This window comes from Lepus europaeus, chromosome 5 (assembly GCF_033115175.1).
Source record: "Lepus europaeus isolate LE1 chromosome 5, mLepTim1.pri, whole genome shotgun sequence".
Lineage (NCBI taxonomy): Eukaryota > Metazoa > Chordata > Mammalia > Lagomorpha > Leporidae > Lepus > Lepus europaeus.
The window spans coordinates 23,214,201-23,235,884 of NC_084831.1; the positions used below are offsets into that span (position 1 = coordinate 23,214,201).

Below are 21,684 nucleotides of genomic sequence, written 5' to 3' on the forward strand. Positions count from 1 at the left end.
TTTATGTGAAATATCTGATTGTGAAAGCACTAGACAGGTCTGGACCCTGCGTCTCTGCGTCACAATGGACTCAGTCTTCAGTCTGATGGCCCTGCCTTATTCCAACCCCCTCCCCATTACCGCTCCAAAACCAAACCAAACCAAAACAAGCAGAGAAAAAGGCACAAGAGCTGTTCTGGGGCACTCCAACACAGCAGGAGGAGTTAAAACAAACACAGACCAGATTCCAAAGTTCTGTATTTTTCAAAATAAAGATCACACGTTGTTTAGAGACAATCTACACAAGAGTTACAAAAAATAGTTGCCCAGGCATAAGCATACACAGGTTTGTTAATTATACACATATGGTTACAAGTGTGCTTGCAAAAAAGTTCATTGGAAATATACACAAGGCTCTGGAAATGTACACCGCGTAGTGTTACAATTCTATATTCAAACAAGGAAAATTGACAGTATGTTACATTCACTTACAAGTAGACAAAATGCAAAATACAGTTCATCTTCTGTACAAAAAGGGAGGGCAATTCACACTTTACAAGGTGGGAGGGGCTCCGAAGGAAAGGAAAGCTGGGGCAGGGCTGAACTTCTGCACGTCCTTCTGACTGTCACCAAATAAGCAAAACATTACTTTTTCAGGTTAAAAAAAAAAAAAACCACTAGTGTGAACTAAATCCATCTCGAATAACATTTAGAAAGGATCTTTCTACTGTCTAGCTGACAAATAAAACCAAGCTATCCTTTTCTTTTTAAACATTGACTAGGCTGTATAAAGAACATTTATTCCTTCAAAAGAAAAAAAATTTACTTCTGGTTGAAATTACAATTTACAATATACAACACTATATGCTACGACCATAAAAGGTATGAATATACACTGGATGCACAGGGCTGGCTAATTCTCTTTTCTTACCAAAAAACGTGTTTATGTTGATTCAAACTTCTCCACATTTACATTACAGGTATACAAATGTACAATTGTACAATCAAAAGTATGTTCGACTACTAGGGTACATTATAGATACAGATTAGACATCAAAACAAGAAAATACTACAAATTTGTATATATGCAAAGTCTACACCAAGTATACACTATATATTTATAGAAGCAAGACCAAAAGCAGAGTTGGATTTTTTTTTCTCATGCTAAATAATCAGATTTTGTCTTTCAGTGTTAACAGAAAAAACCCAATAGGCAGTAACCCACGAGCCCGGCGGGCCTCCCTCACAGCGCACACCACACTTCCTTCCAGAGCACCTGTCTCCGAGACCATTTTCAGAAGCTCCAGAAACCCAAGCTTTAGCAACTCTGAAATGCTTTTCATCATATAGATATATGTATATATATATATGTATATTTTTATAAACAGTGTTAAATGCCAGTTTGGGATCATGTAACTAAAATTCAAACTTCTCAGGTTTTTTTGTTGTTTTTGTTTTTTACTAAAATGAGGAGGTGGGGAAGAGCTATTTGCAAAACTTGCCGATGAGGCAAATGAGTTAAAAACGTTTTCTTTTTTTTTTTTTTAAACTTTTTTTGTTAAACCAACCACCCTGAAAGTTTCCGCATGGGGAATATAGATACAACATTGAACAAAATAGGCGGCCTCCCATGTACACTGGTTACCTATGTACAAGTACCCTATACACCAGTAAAACAGCAGGGCAATCAGTCAATTAAAAAAAATAATTAGTACATGTTATGTGTAATAAAATTAAATTTACAAAGGCTTTTCCACTTGTGGATTTGATTCCTGTTTGGAGGAGGGAGCAATCCCGGGGCAACCGTCCGCCCACGTCAGATTCTACTCTAGAACATTTCTGGTTGCTGGTTGGATTTGCCAACGGGCCAGTGAGGTCGACGAGAATGGGAGAGAGGGTACTGTGCCTCAGATAATACCATTAGGGGGGCCACAGATGGGCCCCAAGTCAACACCATTCTTCATGTAGTATTTCTCCAGCTTGGCCAAAATGTGCTTGCCGTAGGTGTACTTGCGAAGGGTCGCGATGTGGGGCCGGATCTGGGGAGGAAGCACAGTTGCCGTTACACTGGTCTGGGAAGAGACTGCGCCGTGCCCCTGCGCACACACGCACACCCCCAAAGGGACGCCTTTTCACTGGCTCAGCCAAGGCCCCTGCCTCCCAGTGCCTCAACAACCCATCAGATGAGAAGCAGCCCCGACCCTGGGCACGAACACAGGATGGCAGGGCACTGGCAGCTGGGTGGCCACGGCTGCTCCTGTGACAGCCCCAGAGAAAAGTGTACCATGCCCACTCACCCCTTGCAGTCCCAGAGCTTGCCAGCAATGGCGCAGACAGGTCCCCCCTGCCCATGCCTGCAACCAGGCTCTCCCGAGCCCTGGTTATTTCCGGGTTCCATGAATCCTGAGCTTAACAGATGACCAAATCACAGATCAGGGGAAGCTAATAGTGACAATAAAAACGACGGACACTATGAGTCATGTGACTATCCCCACTTTACTGACAAAAAATGCGAAGGCAGGCAAATCCCTCAACCAAGGGCAAATGGCTAACAAATGCTAGCATAGCTATTTACACTCAAACTGGCTCCCAGCAACGGCGTTTCTCTCCACTGGGCTGTCACGGCACACAGACTGCTCTGGTCTCTCCCACACCCTGCCCAAGCCCTCTTCTGTTCTCCCCCCTGACCGACACCCCTCAGGAAGCCCCGTCCATCCCAGACAAGCCCTCTCTGCTCTCTGAAAACCTCATGGTGCCCTCCACGTCCCTCAACAAGCTTTGGCTCAACTGTCAATCTTCTGACATAGACAATGAAGGAGCCTGACTACTCCTGAGGGCTTGGTACTCCTGTCCCAAACTCACACTGGCGTACACAAGCCACACTGGGCCATGGTACCCAGGCAGATGGCTACTCTGGATTGTGAGCTCCGAGAAAGTGAGCATTTTTATCCATTCAGCTGTGTCCTCAAAGCAAGGAAGGGCCAAGAAGATCCAGACACGACTTCCGCACCCCACACAGGGCACTACTCTCACCCAGGAGCCCACCTGGTTCTTGGTTCCAATTCTGAGCTGTGTGAACAAGACAAGCTGTCTAACCTCCTCAGACTCCTCTGTAAACAAGAAATTAACAATGCTAGGCTTTTAATTCAGAGTGTACTAAGGACTGTGTTCAAGGCTAATCTTCCTCTGCCTATAATGTGAGGGCCAGGATCCCCTTAATTTTGGTAGCTCCCCTTCTTAGTGCATTCACCTCTATCCCTGGGACTGGCACACTGATGAGCACAGCCATTAACCTCCATGCAAAAAGACAAAACACAAAAACCTCAGCAGCCACCCCCATGGCCGCCAGCACTGTGAACTGGATTCAAGAAGAGGCCAACAGCATTCCACCTGCTCCTTTCTTCACCTTCCCTTCTGCTGAAATGGACAGCGCACTGCGCATCTAAAATATGGAGGGCTTCCTGGGCTCTGCCCTCCAGCTCTCAGTGCCTGATGTCTCCACCCCTCTTCCATCTCAAAGCCCTCACCAGCTGCTAACATTCACAACTGCAGCAGCTTCCCATCCACCCTCAGGACGGCCCCTCCTTCAAGTCACAATGTCCTGTGTCCTGCCAGGACTATTACTTGATATGCAGATGGACAGTCTCACCCGCCCTACCCAATTAGCTTTACTTTTTTTTGTTAAAAGATTTAATTACTTATTTGAAAAGTGGAGTTACAGAGAGACAGGCTGAGAGAGAGAGACAGAGACAATATCTTCCACCCACTGGTTCACTCCCCACATAGCTGCAAAGGGAGGAGCTGCACTGAGAAGCCAGGAGCCAGGAGCTTCTTCCAGGTCTCCTGCAGGGTTCCAAGGACTTGGGACATTTTTTTCTACTGCTTTCCCAGGCCATAGCAGAGAGCTGGAACAGAAGTGGAGCAGCCAGTTCTTGAACTGGCGCCCATATGGAATGCTGGCACTGCAGACGGCAGCTCTACCTGCTACGCCACAGCACTGGTCCCCACGATTCGCTTTACTTCTTCAGTCTATATCCCATCTCCCTGTCTTCACACATGATATCCCCTCTTTCTGGAAAGACTCAGGTTTTATTCAAATGCTAGCCCACTGGGAAGCTTTCCCTGCATTCACACAAGAGGAATCTGGCTTATATTCTTGCACCACCCAACCCCACCCCACCTTTTTTATTTTCCCAGCTTGACTGACACTATTTTTGCATAAATGTCTCCAAGTGTCCCCAACCTGCCCTCTGCCTTCACAGCAGCATCTTGACACGCCACCTAGGAAACTCACACCCCATAGGACTTTAAACTCATTCAGCCTTCAACTGCCATCGCCACCACCAGTCGGGCGGTAGGGTTTGGATCAGAGGTGGGCGGGCGTCCTGTCTGGCTCAGAACTTGAGTCCGTAACAAAGATTCTCATTACCGAACTTTGTTCTCAGTGAGGGCAAGTGGGTCATCATTGCCAGACAATGGCCAACCCTGAACTGAGAAGGGCTGAGTGAGCTCAGAGCCCAGGGGCTGAGGGCTCCGATGAGAAACTCCCAGAGGCTGCTGGCACTGGCCAGCACCAACACAGCTGCAGTACATCCTCCCTCTGGGTTTGTTTCCCTGCCCGTGCCCCATGGTCCGGACCTGCCCCAGGGCTAATCCTGAAGCCGAGGGTCTCTTCAGGCCATCTCCACATGAGCTCCCAGGGATCAGATCTTCATCATCCCCAGGCCCTCATGTCTGGCATGAGTGGGCTTTGGGACAGTGTGCCAGCGGAAGTGAGTGAAACGAATGAACAAGAGGGAGCAAGGAGGAAAGGCAAGTAGGTCAATGTGTTAAGTTGATCAGCTGATCTCTTAGAGACCACAGAGAGCTGGCACCAGGGTTACCAGTTCACACAGAGTTAATGGGGAGAGCGGGGCAACCGCACATAAAAGAAAAAGAAACACAGCTGGGACAGCTCCTCCAAGGGCAGCAACCTGTGCAGCTGCTCTCCTGTGGGCTTTAGAAAGGGGCACGCAGTCTTTGCACCCTTTCTCTCCGGCTGGATCCTGCCAGACACGGCCCATCAGCCTACCTTATGCATGACAATCTTGCGCTGGCCTGGCTCTGCCACGTCAATCATCTTCTGGACCACATAGTTGGCATACTGGTCCTTCATCATGGTGTATAAGGCACTGTGGGGACCGTCGTTCATGGTGCACACCTCATCGATGAGCACGGCACGCTCTGTCCGTGAGGCGTGAGTGACACACTTTTCTACGACGTTGCTGGAATGACACAAAAGTGTGGACAGCGCTTAGGAGAGGGCTTCCTGTTAGGCTGTGCTTGTCTAACCACTAACTTGACCCTCAGGATTCCTAGCAGCAAGATACCGCGAGCATCTGTGGGAAATTAACTTAACCGTTGTCTGGCTTTGCTAACTCTCTACCTTTTGCCCTCCGAGGCATCCAACTGTGAACCTCATCTGAGATCAGGTCCATGAGAAGATGGGAGCCAACCCATTTCTAAGCAGGTGAGGGCAATGGAATGAGGGGAAGTCAACAGATTTACACACAAGGGTCCCAGGACTGGTTTCTCACAGTTCAGTTGTTAAGCACTCAGCAAAGCAGACCCTCCTCTCCTCACTGCTGCGAACTCAGGGAGGCCAGCACCAAGTCTCACCTTGGTCTGTCTTCCTGCTGCCCACATCAGACTGGGCATTTACTGTGTCTGCACAGGCTGAGTGAAGGGATACACAAGCCAGAACCACAGCACCTGGTCAACTACCACATGTTTTTACGAGTGTAAAGGACAGGTGGGCCCTAAAGTGAGTTAGCATTTCTAACCACACCTCAGATCTAACACGGTGGGAAATCAAAGAGGGGGGTCCATTAAAGCTGGGGTTTTCTATGATCCATGGGGATGGCAGGTGCGGAAGAGATCACACACTGCCGTGCTGATGGGTGCTTACCATGCAAGAAGGGCTTACTTGTGAGCACTAGTTACAGAAGACAACACTGTGCTTCTGGGGCCATGTGGGAATGAGTTGAATAAGGTCAAAAGACAATACATATTATTTGTGTTCGTATTGCTGGAGCCAAGCCCAATACCTGGCAGGTGGGTGGGAGGCTGAAGACTTGGCAGAGTTCGGGATGGGACAGAAGCAGCTCTGGATCACAGGACCCACCGCCCGCCCCCACACAGAAAAGGAACTTCACAGTCCAGACGGCTACTGAATAACACCTTCTGCTGACAATCCTGAAAGACGGCCATTTAACCACTGCCTGGAAATTTCCGGTGACCTGGAGTAACTACTTTCTAGGGAAATCCACCATACATATAGATGGCTCAGGTAAACACTCTTCCTTATGTACCAAATCCCTGTACTTAGGTGCCTCATTTCTTTTCTCTATTTTCCATGATGCACTGTTACAAAAATGCCACAAATAGGGGCCAGCACTATGGCATGGCGGGTAAAGCCGCCACCTGCAGTGGGTGCCGGTTCAAGTCCCGGCTGCTCTACTTCTGATCCAGTTCTGCTATGGCCTGGGAAAGTAGTAGAAGATGGCTCAAGTCCTTGGGCCCCTGCACCTGCATGGGAGACCTGGAAGAAGCTCCTGGCTCCTGGTTTCAGATCAGCACAGCTCCAGCCATTGCGGCCAATTGGGGAGTGAACCAGCAATGGAAAACCTTTCTCTCTAATTCTGACTTTCAAATAGATAAATCTTAAAAAAAAAAAAAAAAAAAAAAAAAATTTATTTATACTTGGGCTCCTGCCACTCAGGCAGGCATCCCGTATGGAGTTCGTAGCTCCTGGCTATTACAAGCATTTGTCCAGCCCTGGCTGTTGCAATCATTTGAGGAGCAAACCAGCAGTTGGAAGATCTTTCTCTCTTTTTCCTCTCAAATAAATAGCAAATCTTTAAAACAAACAAACAAAAGAACCACAGAGTTCGAGGATTTCTATTTGCCTTGTAATTCATCCTAAAAAAAAATTTTAAGGGCACCACTCTAATAACAGAAAATGCTATGTGGGCAGCAGGATATTCCTAGAAGATTATACCACTAACCCCATGGAAGAGCCACCCATTTCTTCTCAAATCCCTGCTACTTTTCAGTTACCTGTGACACCTATCATGACTTGGAAATATTTAATGCACTTCATTCTTAAACTTGATAATTTGAAGCTGCAAAAGAGATTCTAGAGTGAGCAATGGGCACATCCCATGATTCAGTGCCTGGGTTTGAGGTCCAGCTCTGTTCCAGATTCCAGGCTCCTGCTAATGCACAACCTTGGGGGATAGTAAATGACAGCTCAAGTACTTGGGTGCAAGACCTGGATGGAATTCCAGGCTCCTTGAAGCCAGGCCTACCCTCAGCTGTAGCAGGCTTTTGGGGCAGTGAACCAGTGAGTGGGATATCTCTCTCTCACTCTACCTTTCAAGGAAATAAACAGGTTAACCTATCTTTCAGACAATGAAGAAGAACTCAAGTAAAGAACACCTAATAATTCCAAATAATTTAATGAAATACCCAGTTTACCAAAGTGCAATAGTGTAGAAACACAATCCCCTGGCATTCATGTGGCCAACTCTGGGGGAATGAGAAGCCCACTGAGGGACTCTTAGGGTTGGTACTTTGTAGGACTATCTGACTATTCAAGCTACATATACTTTGCAAAGAAGAAACATTTAAAAAGAGAATGACAATTCATTCTTTCGCTTTAGAGTTAAAATAATACTCAATCCTCTCTCTGGAAACAGTCCATGTAATCATAGCACTTACCTTGCAAATTTGTGCTGACTCAATACAAGGACATTGCCTCGGATTTCTGCTACAATTTTGCTTTTATCCTCAGGACGACCATGCTCCAATACATGTTGGATTACATAATTTCCATATTGATCCTTTTGAGAAGCAACAGAAATAAAATTTATGTAAAAACCAGTCCTACAGGTTATCCGAGTCCTTATGGCTCATTAACACCTATCTTTGTTGTATATCAAGATGGCTTAGCTGATTACTTAAGGAACACAAAAAATTTTTTTAAATGAGCAGTGACAATTTTCCCTATCTATAAAAAATGGGTGCACATTATTGCTAGACAATGGAATACTTCTCTATATATTTATGCCTAAATGTCCTAGTTGAGTTCTTCAAACAAATGGTTCACTTTACCAACCCATAACAGAGAAATGGTACACATTTATGTCCCACAAGTCAGTGGGTGAGGCAAAGGAAGTATCAAAGCCAGAAAGACATTAACTAATCCACTTGGTTCACATGACAATATGAAACTGAGGCCAAAAGGGTTAAATGGTAGGTCTACCTAAGGTGATACATCTGGCCCATGAAGGAGTTCTGAAGCCAGGGCTAGGAATCTATTCATTATTCATACTACGCAAACACACACCAGGCTGCTTGCTATGCATAAACACATACTCAGAAGATGCAATGGGCATTTCAAATATATCCACCTCTCCTGGGAGAGCCCTGTGCTGACAGAACACACAGAGCCCCAGTCTGCAGTTCCTCTCCTGCGATTCCCTTACCTGTACAAGTTGCTCCGTGTGCTGGTGCAGCTCCTCTAAGATAGGCAGTGTCTGGTCAGGGAGACAGTGCTCCAGAATTCTCTGAATCACTCGGCAGCCATAAGGATGCGTAGACAAAGCAAACACCTGGGTCAAAGAGACAGAAGAAGGCCACAAATGGTAGCTGCCACTTTCAATGCTTCAGTACTGTTTAGAAACATTATCCCACAGATTTTCACAAATGAATTTACTGGCATTTACATTCTCTCTACAAATAAGAGATGTGTGTGTGATGTGTAAACAAGCCCATTAGTTTAGAAATTTAGAGACATGGATAAATTCAGAGCTAAAAACTACTTTTTCAAGAGGTTTAGAAGGAAACAGAATTAGTCAAGGTTATGAAAAACCCACTTAGTTGAGTTAGCAGTGTCAACTGACAGTTCTCCAAAGGCTAGAGTTACAAACAGAAAAAGGAAGGGCTGGGATCAAATCCTCAATGTTTTCACATAACACACCAACCATACACAATGCTATGAATTTAACTGGGGTGTTGTTCAGAAGAAAAGCCTCATCATCCTGTGTTGGGTTTGGAGCAACAGAAAAGCTCAGGGCTTTAGATCCAGACCACCCAACCTTGATTCTCTATCTTCCTATGTGAACGATGTGTACCTCAGATCTGTAGTCAAGAATAGTAATGATTACAAGAGCAGGAACAATAGCTTACCAAGTGTCAGTCACTATGCTAAGTGCTTTATGCATGTTTTTTATCTGCAACTGTGCCATGGGGCTTCAAAACATTAACAGAAAATCCATGCTTTCAACTTTTATTTATGTAACAGGCAAAGACAGAGAAAGGGAGAGCACATGCTCCTTCCTCCAATTCACTCCCCAAATGCTCGCATCAGCTAGGACCTAAGCCAGCAGGCAGGAACACAATCCAAGTGCTGCTTCCCAGGGTGTGCACCAGCAGGAAACCAGAGTTGGGAATTAACTCCAGGAATTCTGATACAGGACACACACTTTCCAAACAGCATCTTAACTGCTGGGACAAATATCAACCCCTAAATTATCATTTAATTCCATCTAACCACAAACTTTTTTTTTTTTTTCCCCCAGTCATTAGTCTTTATTAACATGCAAGTACCACTTGCCACAAAATATACAGGTTTACCTAGTCTGTTTCAGATTTTATTGTCTTAAACTTATGGTTACTTCTGGATCACACACATAAAGTAACCAAAGCTAAGGCTTATTTCTAGCTATCACTTTTACTTTTGAAATAATTGTGGTTTATAATTGGCATTATTTGCCACCAAGTAGCAGAATATAATTATTTAACTTAATACATAATCTTCTATGCTAAAACATATATCAGTATGTTCTACAATATGCAAGTGATATTTAACTGCTTTCAGTAAGCCAGATAGTATGTTTATGTTTTCTAAGATGAAAAATTACTTTTGTTTACTATTTTTGCAGTTTCCAGAAAAAACCATCCATATTAAGCTAGTGTGGAAGAAATAATCTCAAGACTTAAGTGTGTACATCCTATAAAGGCAGCTTTGTTCTACTACTAAAATGCAGACAATACTAAACCCAACTTCAGTGCTTCTTTACCAACGCCTAGCAAAGATGCTCTATCATGGTTTTTCACATGTTTATCTGCTTAATATAAAAGCAGATCTCCCTATGATCTCCCTATGAGTTTACTTTCAGTAGAAAACTCACTGATTATCGGTATTATATTTATTGGAATATATTTTATAAATTAATAAGAAGATAAATCATGTACTATACCTAAGGATATTTTATGATGTACACTACATCTTTCCACATATCTTTCATATTTATAACATTCAATTGGATGGAGGAAGACTGGAGTAGTTCAAAAAAGTCTTGACTTTTTAAGATTTGGATAAAGTTCATAATGAATCTTTAAAAACACATTTAAACAATCAAGAGTGTAATCACACAAGGGATTACAAAGGAAGAATAAAAATAACTGCAAAGGAAGATTTATAATCAATGAAAATACAGTACTTTAGATTTCCAAAAATGCAAAATGAACAAGAATTCTAAGTCATGTGGCTTACTTGTGAACCATCTGGCTACAGCTGAATAGTTACTATTCCTAGTAACCTTCCCAAATTGCTTTTAAATAAAGTTCTTAAATTGTAGCAATAAACAAAGAAACAAAGTACACAAACAATACTGCAGTTTATCAAAAGACACATAAGAAATTTCAACTCTTATGTAAGTTATAAAAATCAATGTTTCGGCTAAGTTTACGTTACATTTTTATAATGCAATTATTTGTATAACCCTAGTAATGCTACTGGCGGCTATAAGATCAGAATAGGTTTTTTAAAAAAATACTAAAAACATAAAAATATTTAGCCTCATTATTTTACCTATAGCACATGTTCATTTATGCCTAAAGTTCAGCATTAATTATATGATCACTTATCTAATTTTAGCAGGTTTTTTTTTTTTTTATTTGACAGAGTTAGTGAGAGAGACAGAAAGAAAGGTCTTCCTTCCGTTGGTTCACCCCCCAAATGGCCGCTATGGCTGGAACTACACCGATCCAAAGCCAGGAGCCAGGTGCTTCCTCCTGGTCTCCCATGCAGGTGCAGGCACCCAAGCGCTTGGGCCATCCTCCACCGCTATCCCAGGCTACAGCAGAGAGCTGGACTGGAAGAGGAGCAACCAGGACAGAAACGGTGCTCCCAACTGGGATTAGAACCCAGGGTGCTGGTGCCGCAGGTGGAGGATTAGCCTCATGAACCACGGCGCCGGCCATCCACAAACTTTTCTTTCTTTTTTTTTTACAGGCAGAGTGGACAGTGAGAGAGAGAGACAGAGAGAAAGGTCTTCCTTTGCCGTTGGTTCACCCTCCAATGGCCACTGCGGCTGGCGCGCTGCGGCCAGCGCACTGCGCTGATCCAAAGCCAAGAGCCAGGTGCCTCTCCTGGTCTCCCATGGGGTGCAGGGCCCAAGCACTTGGGCCATCCTCCACTGCACTCCCTGACCACAGCAGAGAGCTGGCCTGGAAGAGGAGCAAATGGTACAGAATCTGGCGCCCCGACTGGGACTAGAACCTGGTGTGCTGGCACCGCAGGCAGATTAGCCTATTGAGTCACGGCGCCGGCCTTTCCACAGACTTTTAAAAGACCTCTCGCATCCTTTAAAAAAAAAAAAAAAAAAAAAAAAAAAACTATACATGAAACTTATATAACTTAAAAATTAAAAAAAAAATACACATGCACACATAAAAACATACTGCATGGTTGTGCTCGAATTTTGATTTACAGAAATGCTATGCAATTAAAGTCTGGAACAACTTGATTTATATCACTGAACACTATGTTTCCAATTTTCATTTACAGTACTGTGTTTCTGTAACTTATCCTGTATTGATGCATACATGCTGTTGGCTTTGTATGAGATTTAAAAAACAAAAAACCAACAAAAAAATCCTTTGGGCTGGCCTTGTGGTGTAGGTTAAGCCTCTGCCTGCTGTGCCAGCATCCCATATGGGCGTGGGTTCAAGTCCCAGCTGCTTCACTTCCAACCCAGCTCCCTGCTAACACACCTAGAAAAGCAGTGGAAGACAGCCCAAGTGCTTAGGCCCCTGTACCCATGTGGATCTACCAAGAAGGAGCGCCTGGCTCCTAGCTTCAGATAAGCTTAGCTCCGTTGGCAATTTGGGGAGTGAACCAGTGGATGGAAGACCTTTCAATCTCTCTGTAACTCTCTCAAATAAATAATTAAATCTTTAAAAAAAATAAAAATCCAACTCCCGCTCGTGAACCTTTTGCTATGAGGCAAACAATGCTGTTCAGAACATGTGTAAGCAGGTCTCGCAGTGTACACATGGGGCTCTTTCACCAGGTATAAACCTAGGCAGGGGATGACAGACCGCAAGTACCACAACTGTGAAATCTCAAAGATGGCACCACATTATTTTCCAGTGTGATTGTGCCAATAGTTGTGTTTGACCCCATATTCCTGGAGCACACAGCCACTGATGGCTAGAAAACAGTCTATCGTTTGGGCCTCATTTTCCATTTTCCTCATTACTAAAGGCAACAACAATTTTTTCAAATGTCTACTGGCAATTTGTGTGCTTCTGTGAAACGTCAATTCAAGTTTTGGGACTATTTCTGCATTATTCTCTTTCATTACAGTTTCTTTATAATTCTAATTATTAACCCTATGATATTATTATATATTATTATTATTAGAGTTTCTAATTCTACTTATCAATTATTTGATTTCATCTTGAAAAATACTCTGTTCAGTGGCCTAATCATTCTACCTTGTGTGTTCTGATAACCATAAGATCTTAATTTTCAAGGAAATAAACCAACTCTTTTTTCATTAACTCAAAAGCTGCTAATATCTCCCTGAATTGTTGTCTGTAATCTGCTCAACCATGGCAGTAACTGAGCAAACTTGAAACCTTAGAAACGAAACAGTATTTCAATGTAGGCTAAGCAATACACACTGTAACACTCGAAAATCTACTTGATTGTGTTCATTTTCTACCCTTTCAGAAAAAAACAAAACAAATTCCACACATCCAAAAAAGAGATGTGCTTTTTACTCTCTGTCCCACATGGATTGGGGGGAGGCGGGTGAGGATGTTTATTTTCCTGGCAAAGAAATTAACAACTGCTGTGGCCCCTGGAGTGCAGTGGAGGATGGCCCAGGTCCTTGGGCCCTGCACCCGCATGGGAGACCAGGAGGAAGCACCTGGCTCCTGGCTTCGGATCGGCGCAGTACTCGCCGTAGTGGCCACTTGGTGGATGAACAAATGGAAAAAGGAAGACCTTTCTCTCTGTCTCTCTCACTGTCTAACTTTGCCTGTCAAAAAAAAAAAAAAAATTAACAACTGCAGCAAGTTCAGCAGCAACTCTAGAAAAACTAAGGTATAAGAAAGCACACTCTGGCTTAGAGTTTGGTGGCAAGAAAATTCCTCTGACATATACAGAAGGAGGAGAAATTAGACGTCATCTCTAGTTATGCGGTCACTTAACACAGTTCAAGCCAACCTGAATCATATCCTTTTCAAAAACATTTAAAGGAAGAAGTACTTTGTTATTATTTTTTTTTGACAGGCAGAGTTAGACAGTAAGAGAGACAAAGGTCTTCCTTCCATTGGTTCACCCCCCAAATGGCCGCTGCAACTGGCATGCTGAGCTGATCCGAAGCCAGGAGCCAGGCGCTTCTCCTGGTCTCCCATGGGGTGCAGGGCCCAAGCACTTGGGCCATCCTCCACTGCACTCCCTGGCCACAGCAGAGAGCTGGACTGGAAGAGCAGCAACCGGGACAGAATTCGATGCCCTAACCGGGACTAGAACCTGGGGCGCCGGCACTGAAGGTGGAGGATTAGTACTTTGTTATTTTAAAGATACATTCACATAAGACCTGCAAGATCAGTTCTGAAAATGACCTTAATTTTAAGAAGTACTAAAGACTATCAAATACCAAGATAAGGTTAGGCTTTGTGGCACATGGGATCAAGGCACCACTTGGGATGCCTGCATATGGAATCATAATGTCAGTTTGAGATCCAGCTACTCCACCCTTCAGACCTAGCTTCCTGCTAACATGCATCTTGGGAAACAGCAGATGATGGCCCCAAGGACGTGGGTCCCTGCCACCCACAATGGAGACTCAGATGGACTTCCTGGCCTCTGACTTCAGCCTGGCCTAATCCTGCTGCTGCAGGAATTTAAGGAGCAAACCAGTAGATGTAAGATCTCTGTCACTTTGCCTTTCAAATAAATAAATAAATCTTTAAAAACTGGTTTTTAGCCTTTAGAGAAAAAAAATTCAAATACCGGGATAAATAATACTTAACCAAGGAGGAAAATTTATTCTTCAAATAAATACAGTATTTCATCCCACATGAGCACCCCCCGCCTCCCTGCCGTGAGTCATCTGCATTACTAAAGGAGAGAAGGTTGTCTCACTGAAGGTTAAGGAAGAGACTTGGAAAGAGAGAGCCAGGTACTGAACACTACCATACAGGACTGCTCTCTCTAGTCTCAGCCACATACTGCATTTTGAGGACATGCCACAAACCCCACCCTCCTTTCTGCTCACAACGGAAACACATCCATCTGTTTCCCATATTTCTTTCCTAAGTCACTTACCTGTCCCTTAAAAGCATCGATGATAAACTGTAAGGACTGGGGCTGCACGCATTCAATGCATTTCTGAACCACGTGGTTGCCATTCTGGTCTTTGACACACTTCAGGACGTGGCCATCTAGCTCCCGAACCATTTCATTCTATTGGAGATAAGGGAAGAAAGCACCACCAGAGTCACAGCAAGCCAACACCTGGACGATCCACGCTGTCCTTTCCAAACATAAAAGCACTGAACTGAGAGTCTGTGACAATGAATGCAGAACTGAAATGTGGCACTAGGACACCATGGCAACAAAGAGGGGTTTGAGTTCTTTCATGTATTAGGAAATCTACTATGTAGAGAAATTTACTGAAATAAATTGACTATAACAGTAACTAGTACCCAAAAGATCTCTTAGAGCTTTTATTATACATATATATAAAGCATACTACATAGAATTTCACGTACTCTTCATCATAGTTTATAACACTACCCTGCAAGGCAGGTAATATTAATCATGATGGTGGTTAAAGTTTATTCCAGATTTGGCAAATCTCTAAATGTTTAGCACATCTTAATTCACCTACTTGTCCAAACAACCCTATGCATTGGACACTATTACAGATGAGGAAATCAAGGCACAAATTAGAAGACTTGCCTCAAATTACAGACCAAGAATGCCATGATCAAATTCAAACAATCTGGCTGTACTGTGTAGTAAACCAGTATGTGTCAGCAAAGCAATGGTCAAAAATTTAAATTATCCTGCACCCCTGCCCCTGTATCTATGGAAGAAATAAAGCTGAAAGGAGTTAAGCCATATATTTGAAGCTATAGGTAGAAAGTAAAATAATCAGAATTCTAGTCCAGGCTGTGACTCCACCATCTATGAACTTTCTACCAAGCTATAGTGGGTACAAAGTTCACAGGAATGGGTCTTTCAGTTAATCAATGAATAGCTTCCAAACTCAGCAAGTACGGAGAGCAGCCAGACCTTAAGTATATGAAAGTGAGTGTGTGTCTGTGTAGGGAATGGGTGAATGTGGCAAAGGTTTATTAGGGAGAGACTGAGTCAGAATCCATCTCCAAAGTTTACAACCTATGGTCTCAGGTACCTGGAGGCTGAAGCCCTATACTATGGCTGTGCCCTGACATCTGCTGCCCTATTTCCTTGCTTTCTCTAATCTCTGCATATTACCTCTACTATGCTGACAATTTATGTTAGAAGATTATAAGCCACTTTAATAAGTGTTATTAGGAGAAAGTGTTAAGCCTAGTGGTTATGATGCCTACATTCCACATCAGAATGCCAGAGTTGGGGGCCAGCGCTGTGGCATAGCAGGTAAAGCCACCATCTACAGTGCCGGCATCCCATATGGGCACCCATTGGAGTCCTGGCTGCTCCTCTTGCGATCCTGCTCTCTGCTGTGGCCTGGGAAAGCAGTGGAAGATGGCCCAGAGTGCTTGGGCCCCTGCACCCACGTGGGAGACCCAGAAGAAGCTCCTGGCTCCTTCAGAGTGGTGCAACTCCAGCCATTGCAGCCATTTGGGGAGTGAACCAGTGGATAGAAGATCTCTCTCTCGATCTCTCTCTCTCTGCCTTTCAAATAAATCAATAAAATCTTAAAAAAAAAAAAAAAGAAAAAGAAAAAAGAACGCCTGAGTTTGACCCACAGTTCTAGCTCCCTGACTCCACCCTGGGAGGCAGCAGGTAAAGGAAGACCTTTCTCTCTGTCTCTCTCACTGTCCACTCTGCCTGTAAAAAAAAAAAAAAAAAAGAAAAGTTTGTGGATGGCCGGCGCCGCGGCTCACAAAGCTAATCCTCCATCTGCGGCACCAGCACCCTGGGTTCTAATCCCAGTTGGGAGCACCAGTTCTGTCCCGGTTGCCCGTCTTCCAGGTCAGCTCTCTGCTTTGGCCCGGGAGTGCAGTGGAGGATGGCCCAAGTGCTTGGGCCCTGCACCCCATGGGAGACCAGGATAAGCACCTGGCTCCTGTCATCAGATCAGCGCAGGGCGCCGGCCGCAGCGGCCATTGGAGGGTGAACCAATGGCAAAAAGGAAGACCTTTCTCTCTGTCTTTCTCTCTCTCACTATCCACTCTGCCTGTCCAAAAAAAAAAAAAAGTTGACAAGCTAAAATACTGTCATTAATAAATGCAAGGTTTTAAATCCCTGAGATGTTGACTACATCAAATCAACTAACATATCAGCTAGGAGAAAGAAAAAAAAAAAAAAAAAAAAAAAAAGAATAAAGTGCCAAGGACTAAATAAGGAAAAGGCCAGATATTCAGGGAAAGTTTCCAAAAGGAATTACTGAAATTTCAGGAGGAAATAATTTACTCTGTAAACATAATTACAGATTGACAAATAGAGAATGATAGTTATACACTTATAAAAGTAAGGGACAGTTTCTTAACTAAAGATGAGGTGGTGTCCCTGAATATTTTCTTAATCCAGAAGACATTTACAATTCCATAGGAGAGGAGCTAACGTCACCTAAATGTCTACTGAAAAATGAGTAAATTATTCATAGCAAGAAAAGTAGTTCAGATCTAGAATAAGTCACCACAGAGAAACATGACCAGGGAAGAACAATAGGTTGAGGGAAAGGAAGGGGAGTTTTTCTTTTTTCTTTTAAAACAAACAAACAAATAAAAACCCACGACATGCAGCCAGAACACTATACAATTTGAAAAAGTGAAGACAAAATAAAGAATTTCCCACATTCGTGGGTGAAGGCAAAGAGGAAAACATATAAAAGAAACTGTCATCAACTGTCATCCTTCTGCTTCTCTTCCAGCAAGTTGGCATTACAGCCAAAAGACAGGAAGAAATTTGCAGGTGCAAAAGAAAAAGGAAAAGCAAACAGGAAAGTTTTCAACCATCAATGAAAAACCCCAGGAAAACATTAAAATCAGTAATAAACGAAACATTAGAAAACAACTAAAAATAGCTTAACACCTGCTTGTAATTACTTACAAACAACACTTTCATATGAGCAATGCATCTCTAGGAATGAGCACTGAGTGAACAAAATGCAAATCTCCAAGTGTCCCCAACCTGCCCTCTGCCTTCACAGCAGCATCTTGACACGCCACCTAGGAAACTCACACCCCATAGGACTTTAAACTCATTCAGCCTTCAACTGCCATCGCCACCACCAGTCGGGCGGTAGGGTTTGGATCAGAGGTGGGCGGGCGTCCTGTCTGGCTCAGAACTTGAGTCCGTAACAAAGATTCTCATTACCGAACTTTGTTCTCAGTGAGGGCAAGTGGGTCATCATTGCCAGACAATGGCCAACCCTGAACTGAGAAGGGCTGAGTGAGCTCAGAGCCCAGGGGCTGAGGGCTCCGATGAGAAACTCCCAGAGGCTGCTGGCACTGGCCAGCACCAACACAGCTGCAGTACATCCTCCCTCTGGGTTTGTTTCCCTGCCCGTGCCCCATGGTCCGGACCTGCCCCAGGGCTAATCCTGAAGCCGAGGGTCTCTTCAGGCCATCTCCACATGAGCTCCCCACTCACAACACAAAGCTTTCAGGGTTCTGTCCCCTTTTTCCAGTCTAACTCCTCTTAGCTCTGTCCTCCTGCACGGCCTGCCCGGGGAAGACTGTGGGCAGGGTGAGGGGCTCCCTTGCGCGCTCACGACACTTCCCACTGCCGTTTCCCACCAGACTATGCACTGCAGGCAGGGATCAGATCTTCATCATCCCCAGGCCCTCATGTCTGGCATGAGTGGGCTTTGGGACAGTGTGCCAGGCCATGCACTGCACTGAGCAAGCACTCTGAAGTCAACGTGGGTGGAATGAATGAAGAGGGGGGAGTGAAGTCAAGTGAAAGATGTGCTGGACAAAATTTGGCTCATTGGAATGTTCCATTCAAATGAAGAAAATGACAACTTACTAGCATTTTACCTGCTTCAATTCTTTGCAAACAAAAAACACACCTGTAAAATTGCACGTAAGTTCTGGTCAAGGGTAAGAGTGTTGGGAACCATTGGTTTTAACACAAGACACTTGATCTACTATAAATTTACAAAATTAATCGTATAATTCATGCTGGCCATGCACAGAAAGACAGCCATAAGCACCAAAGGAAAACTGTAGGCTGACAGCATTACCAAGTTCACTACATATACCATGGAGAAACATTAAACACCAAGAGAAAAAGTTAAAGGGGAAACTTACAATTACCTGCTGGTCTGCGGGAATAAATTCAAGAGCTTTCTGGATAACTCGGCAGCCGTACATCTGTAGTGCCAAGGACAGGACGTGGCCTCGAATGCGTTCTGCCAAAGCCAGCTTCTGTTCATGGCTGCCAAACTAGACATAATGCATGGGTTAGCACTGTTACATAGAAAGAAGGAAAGAAGCCAGAGAAAGCAAAGCATTCATTATTCTTCATCAACCACTGGCATAACCTCTTTTAACCCTGTTACAAATGAATGTTTTAGATCTTTCATTTAAAGAATCTTTGTTTCTTCAAGCAGTTCTCCGTTTGATTATAAAAAATCTTTAGAATGTTAAAATTTTCTTTGATACCCAACAGCGGTGGTTTCACTACTAGTATTTAAGGAAATAGGTAATTCCTCAAAGCTGCCACTAATTCACTACTACTATTAAACAAGTCCATACTCCACTGATTACGAGAGCACTCAGAAAATGAGTAGTATGTGTGGAAGACACTGCATTTTTTAAGGCTTTTGAGAATGTTTGAGGAAGATACAAGAACATCTTGAAATCTCCAGCCCCTCAGATCTCTGAGGCCCACAGGTTAAAAAGTTCTTTCATCTCTGTGCAGCTTAAGCCAAAGAACACATGGATACTGTGTTTTGAATTGGTGTTCTACCTTATTACAAGAACTAATACTGTCTATTTACACAGGCAATTGAGTGGAGAGGAGAAGAATTAGTAGAATGAAGAGATAGGGCTAAAATTCTATTCAAACATCCTTGTTTGAATTTTCATTTGAAAAGTAGAATTCCGAGTCTGTAGGAAATTCTGTGATGTATCAGCCTGTCGAACTCCCTGCTTTTCCCTTCAAGAGCACTAAGATACAGGGACCTTCTCTCGCTTGCCCTACACCACTGCACATTCTGCACATTCTGGCCCCCGGATGCTGCACCAGCCTCTGGAGCTGATCTCTGCACTGTCATATTGGTGACAAACGCTTGTGTGTTTGTCAAAAATCAAAAACAGAAGGGTTATACTTAGATTGGTTTCTTTGTCCATAGCTGGAGAATTCAAAGAACACAAGTTTTCCTGAGAAAAGCTAGAAAGATAAAAGCTGTGGGTAAGCCACTTTAAAAAAATTTTTTAACAATTACTTATTTATTTGAAAGTCAGAGTTACAGAGAGAGATCTTCCATTTGTTGGTTCACTCCCCAGATAGCTGCAACAGGAAGGGCTGGGCCAGACTGAAGCCAGGAGTCAGGAGCTTCATCTGGGTCTCCCTCGTGAGTGTCAAGGACCCAAATGCTTGAGCTATCCTCTGCTCTTCCCAGGGTCTGAATGGGAAGTGGGGCAGCCAAGACAGGAACTGATGTCTATATGGGATGCTGGCATCACAGGCGGCAGCTTTACCTAGCATGCAATAATGCCAGCCCCAAGTACACCACTTTAATCTTCACACCAATCAAACAGAATTTTTAATGGAAAATAACGTGCAGGATTTTTTCCCCCACACCAGATTTCTCATCTAAATGTTTTGTGCTATTCTGGATTTAAAGATATATTTTAAAAAATTGCTTAGAAAATAGAAAAAAGTTTGTGCAAAATCACTGAAATCCATATAGTTTTTTCATAATACATATTTTCCAACCAATGCTTTGACCTCATGGATCTTGTAGCTGTCATCAATGAGAAGTAAAATATCTTTGCCTCTCTGAAACTTTATTAGAGGAAAGACATTAATCAAATACTCTCATGAATATTTTCCAAAGATAATGATAAGAGTAGGCATTATTGAAATTAACAGAGGTAAAATAAGGAATCAAGGCCTAAGGATAACCTCAGTTTATGATGAAAAATACTGGGGTTGGTGTTCATGTATAATTCTCTAGGAATCTTCTCCCCATCCCATTTTTTCACACTAAAATCACCTTACATGGATTATTTCTTCCCAAAGTGGCAGGTTTAATGAAACTACTGTTAACAATCAGAAGTAATAGGCTGGGTCCTAAACGGGGACAAAACTTCTCAAAACACTCCCAACACAGATTAGGATCACCTGCTTGGGTAGCTACACCACACACGACAGACAGATGCTGTTAAAGAACTACAAGCACTTTAAAAAGCTCTTCAAAAAGGATTGGAATGGGATGGCTATTTTTTTAAAGATTTATTTATTTGAAAAGTAGAGTTAGAGACACAGAGGGAAGGAGGGGAGAGAGAGGGAAGAGAGAGAAAGAGGGAGGGAAGATGGCTATTCTTAATCAAAATATCCTGCAGAGTTATAGAACCAAAGGGGAAAAAGAACAAAGGCTTACTTCAAAGAACTTCTGAATGACATAATTCCCAAACACATCCACCATCAGTTGGTAGGCAGCCTGGAGGATTTCATTGAAAACAAGCTGGCGCTCAGCTGTGGTGGCACGTTCTAGCTTCAGTTGAATGAACCTAAAGTACAAAGTAAAACAGGTGATCTCAGTGCAGAAAGAGAACTTGGAAAAGAGAGGGGTAAGTCGCTTTCTAGGACGTGTCAGCTCTGCAACTGCAGTGCGAGGGTGCATATGCACTCACCAGGCACACAGTGAACTGAGTGCTACCACTGCGCGAGCGCCTCTAAAGGAAGAATTTCTGGAAAGACGAAATATCTCCTGGGTTCATGAAACTTTCACTTTTTTAACATGTGATTTGGGCATTCATTTATTTATTTTCATTTTTTATTTTAGTTAAAAGACAGAGAGGCATACAGAAAGAAATCTTCTACCTGCTGGTTCGTTATCCAAATACCCACAACAATTGGGACTGGGCCAGGCCAAAGCTAGGAACTAGGAGCCAGGAACTTCATCCTTATCTCCCATATGGGTGGCAGGGACCCAAGCACTAGGACTGCCT

The 21,684-nt window shown here is 43.5% G+C and overlaps 1 protein-coding gene and 2 non-coding genes across 3 annotated transcripts in view; all 3 read right to left on the reverse strand.

Moving 5' to 3' along the window:
• Positions 1-219: 219 nt before the first annotated feature.
• PUM1 (pumilio RNA binding family member 1) overlaps positions 220-21,684 on the reverse strand; it is a 154,721-nt gene continuing 133,256 nt past the window's right edge. The window contains 7 exon segments of the mRNA XM_062190831.1: positions 220-2,018; positions 5,051-5,243; positions 7,741-7,862; positions 8,508-8,633; positions 14,651-14,788; positions 18,820-18,948; positions 21,114-21,243. Of these exon segments, the coding sequence (XP_062046815.1) occupies positions 1,887-2,018; positions 5,051-5,243; positions 7,741-7,862; positions 8,508-8,633; positions 14,651-14,788; positions 18,820-18,948; positions 21,114-21,243 (970 nt within the window). The 3' untranslated portion in view covers positions 220-1,886.
• On the reverse strand, positions 4,368-4,452 carry LOC133761304 (small nucleolar RNA SNORD103/SNORD85). The gene has a single exon (XR_009866107.1). It is a non-coding gene; the product is annotated as a small nucleolar RNA SNORD103/SNORD85 (small nucleolar RNA).
• Positions 17,835-17,919, reverse strand: LOC133761305 (small nucleolar RNA SNORD103/SNORD85). Its single transcript, XR_009866108.1, has one exon. It is a non-coding gene; the product is annotated as a small nucleolar RNA SNORD103/SNORD85 (small nucleolar RNA).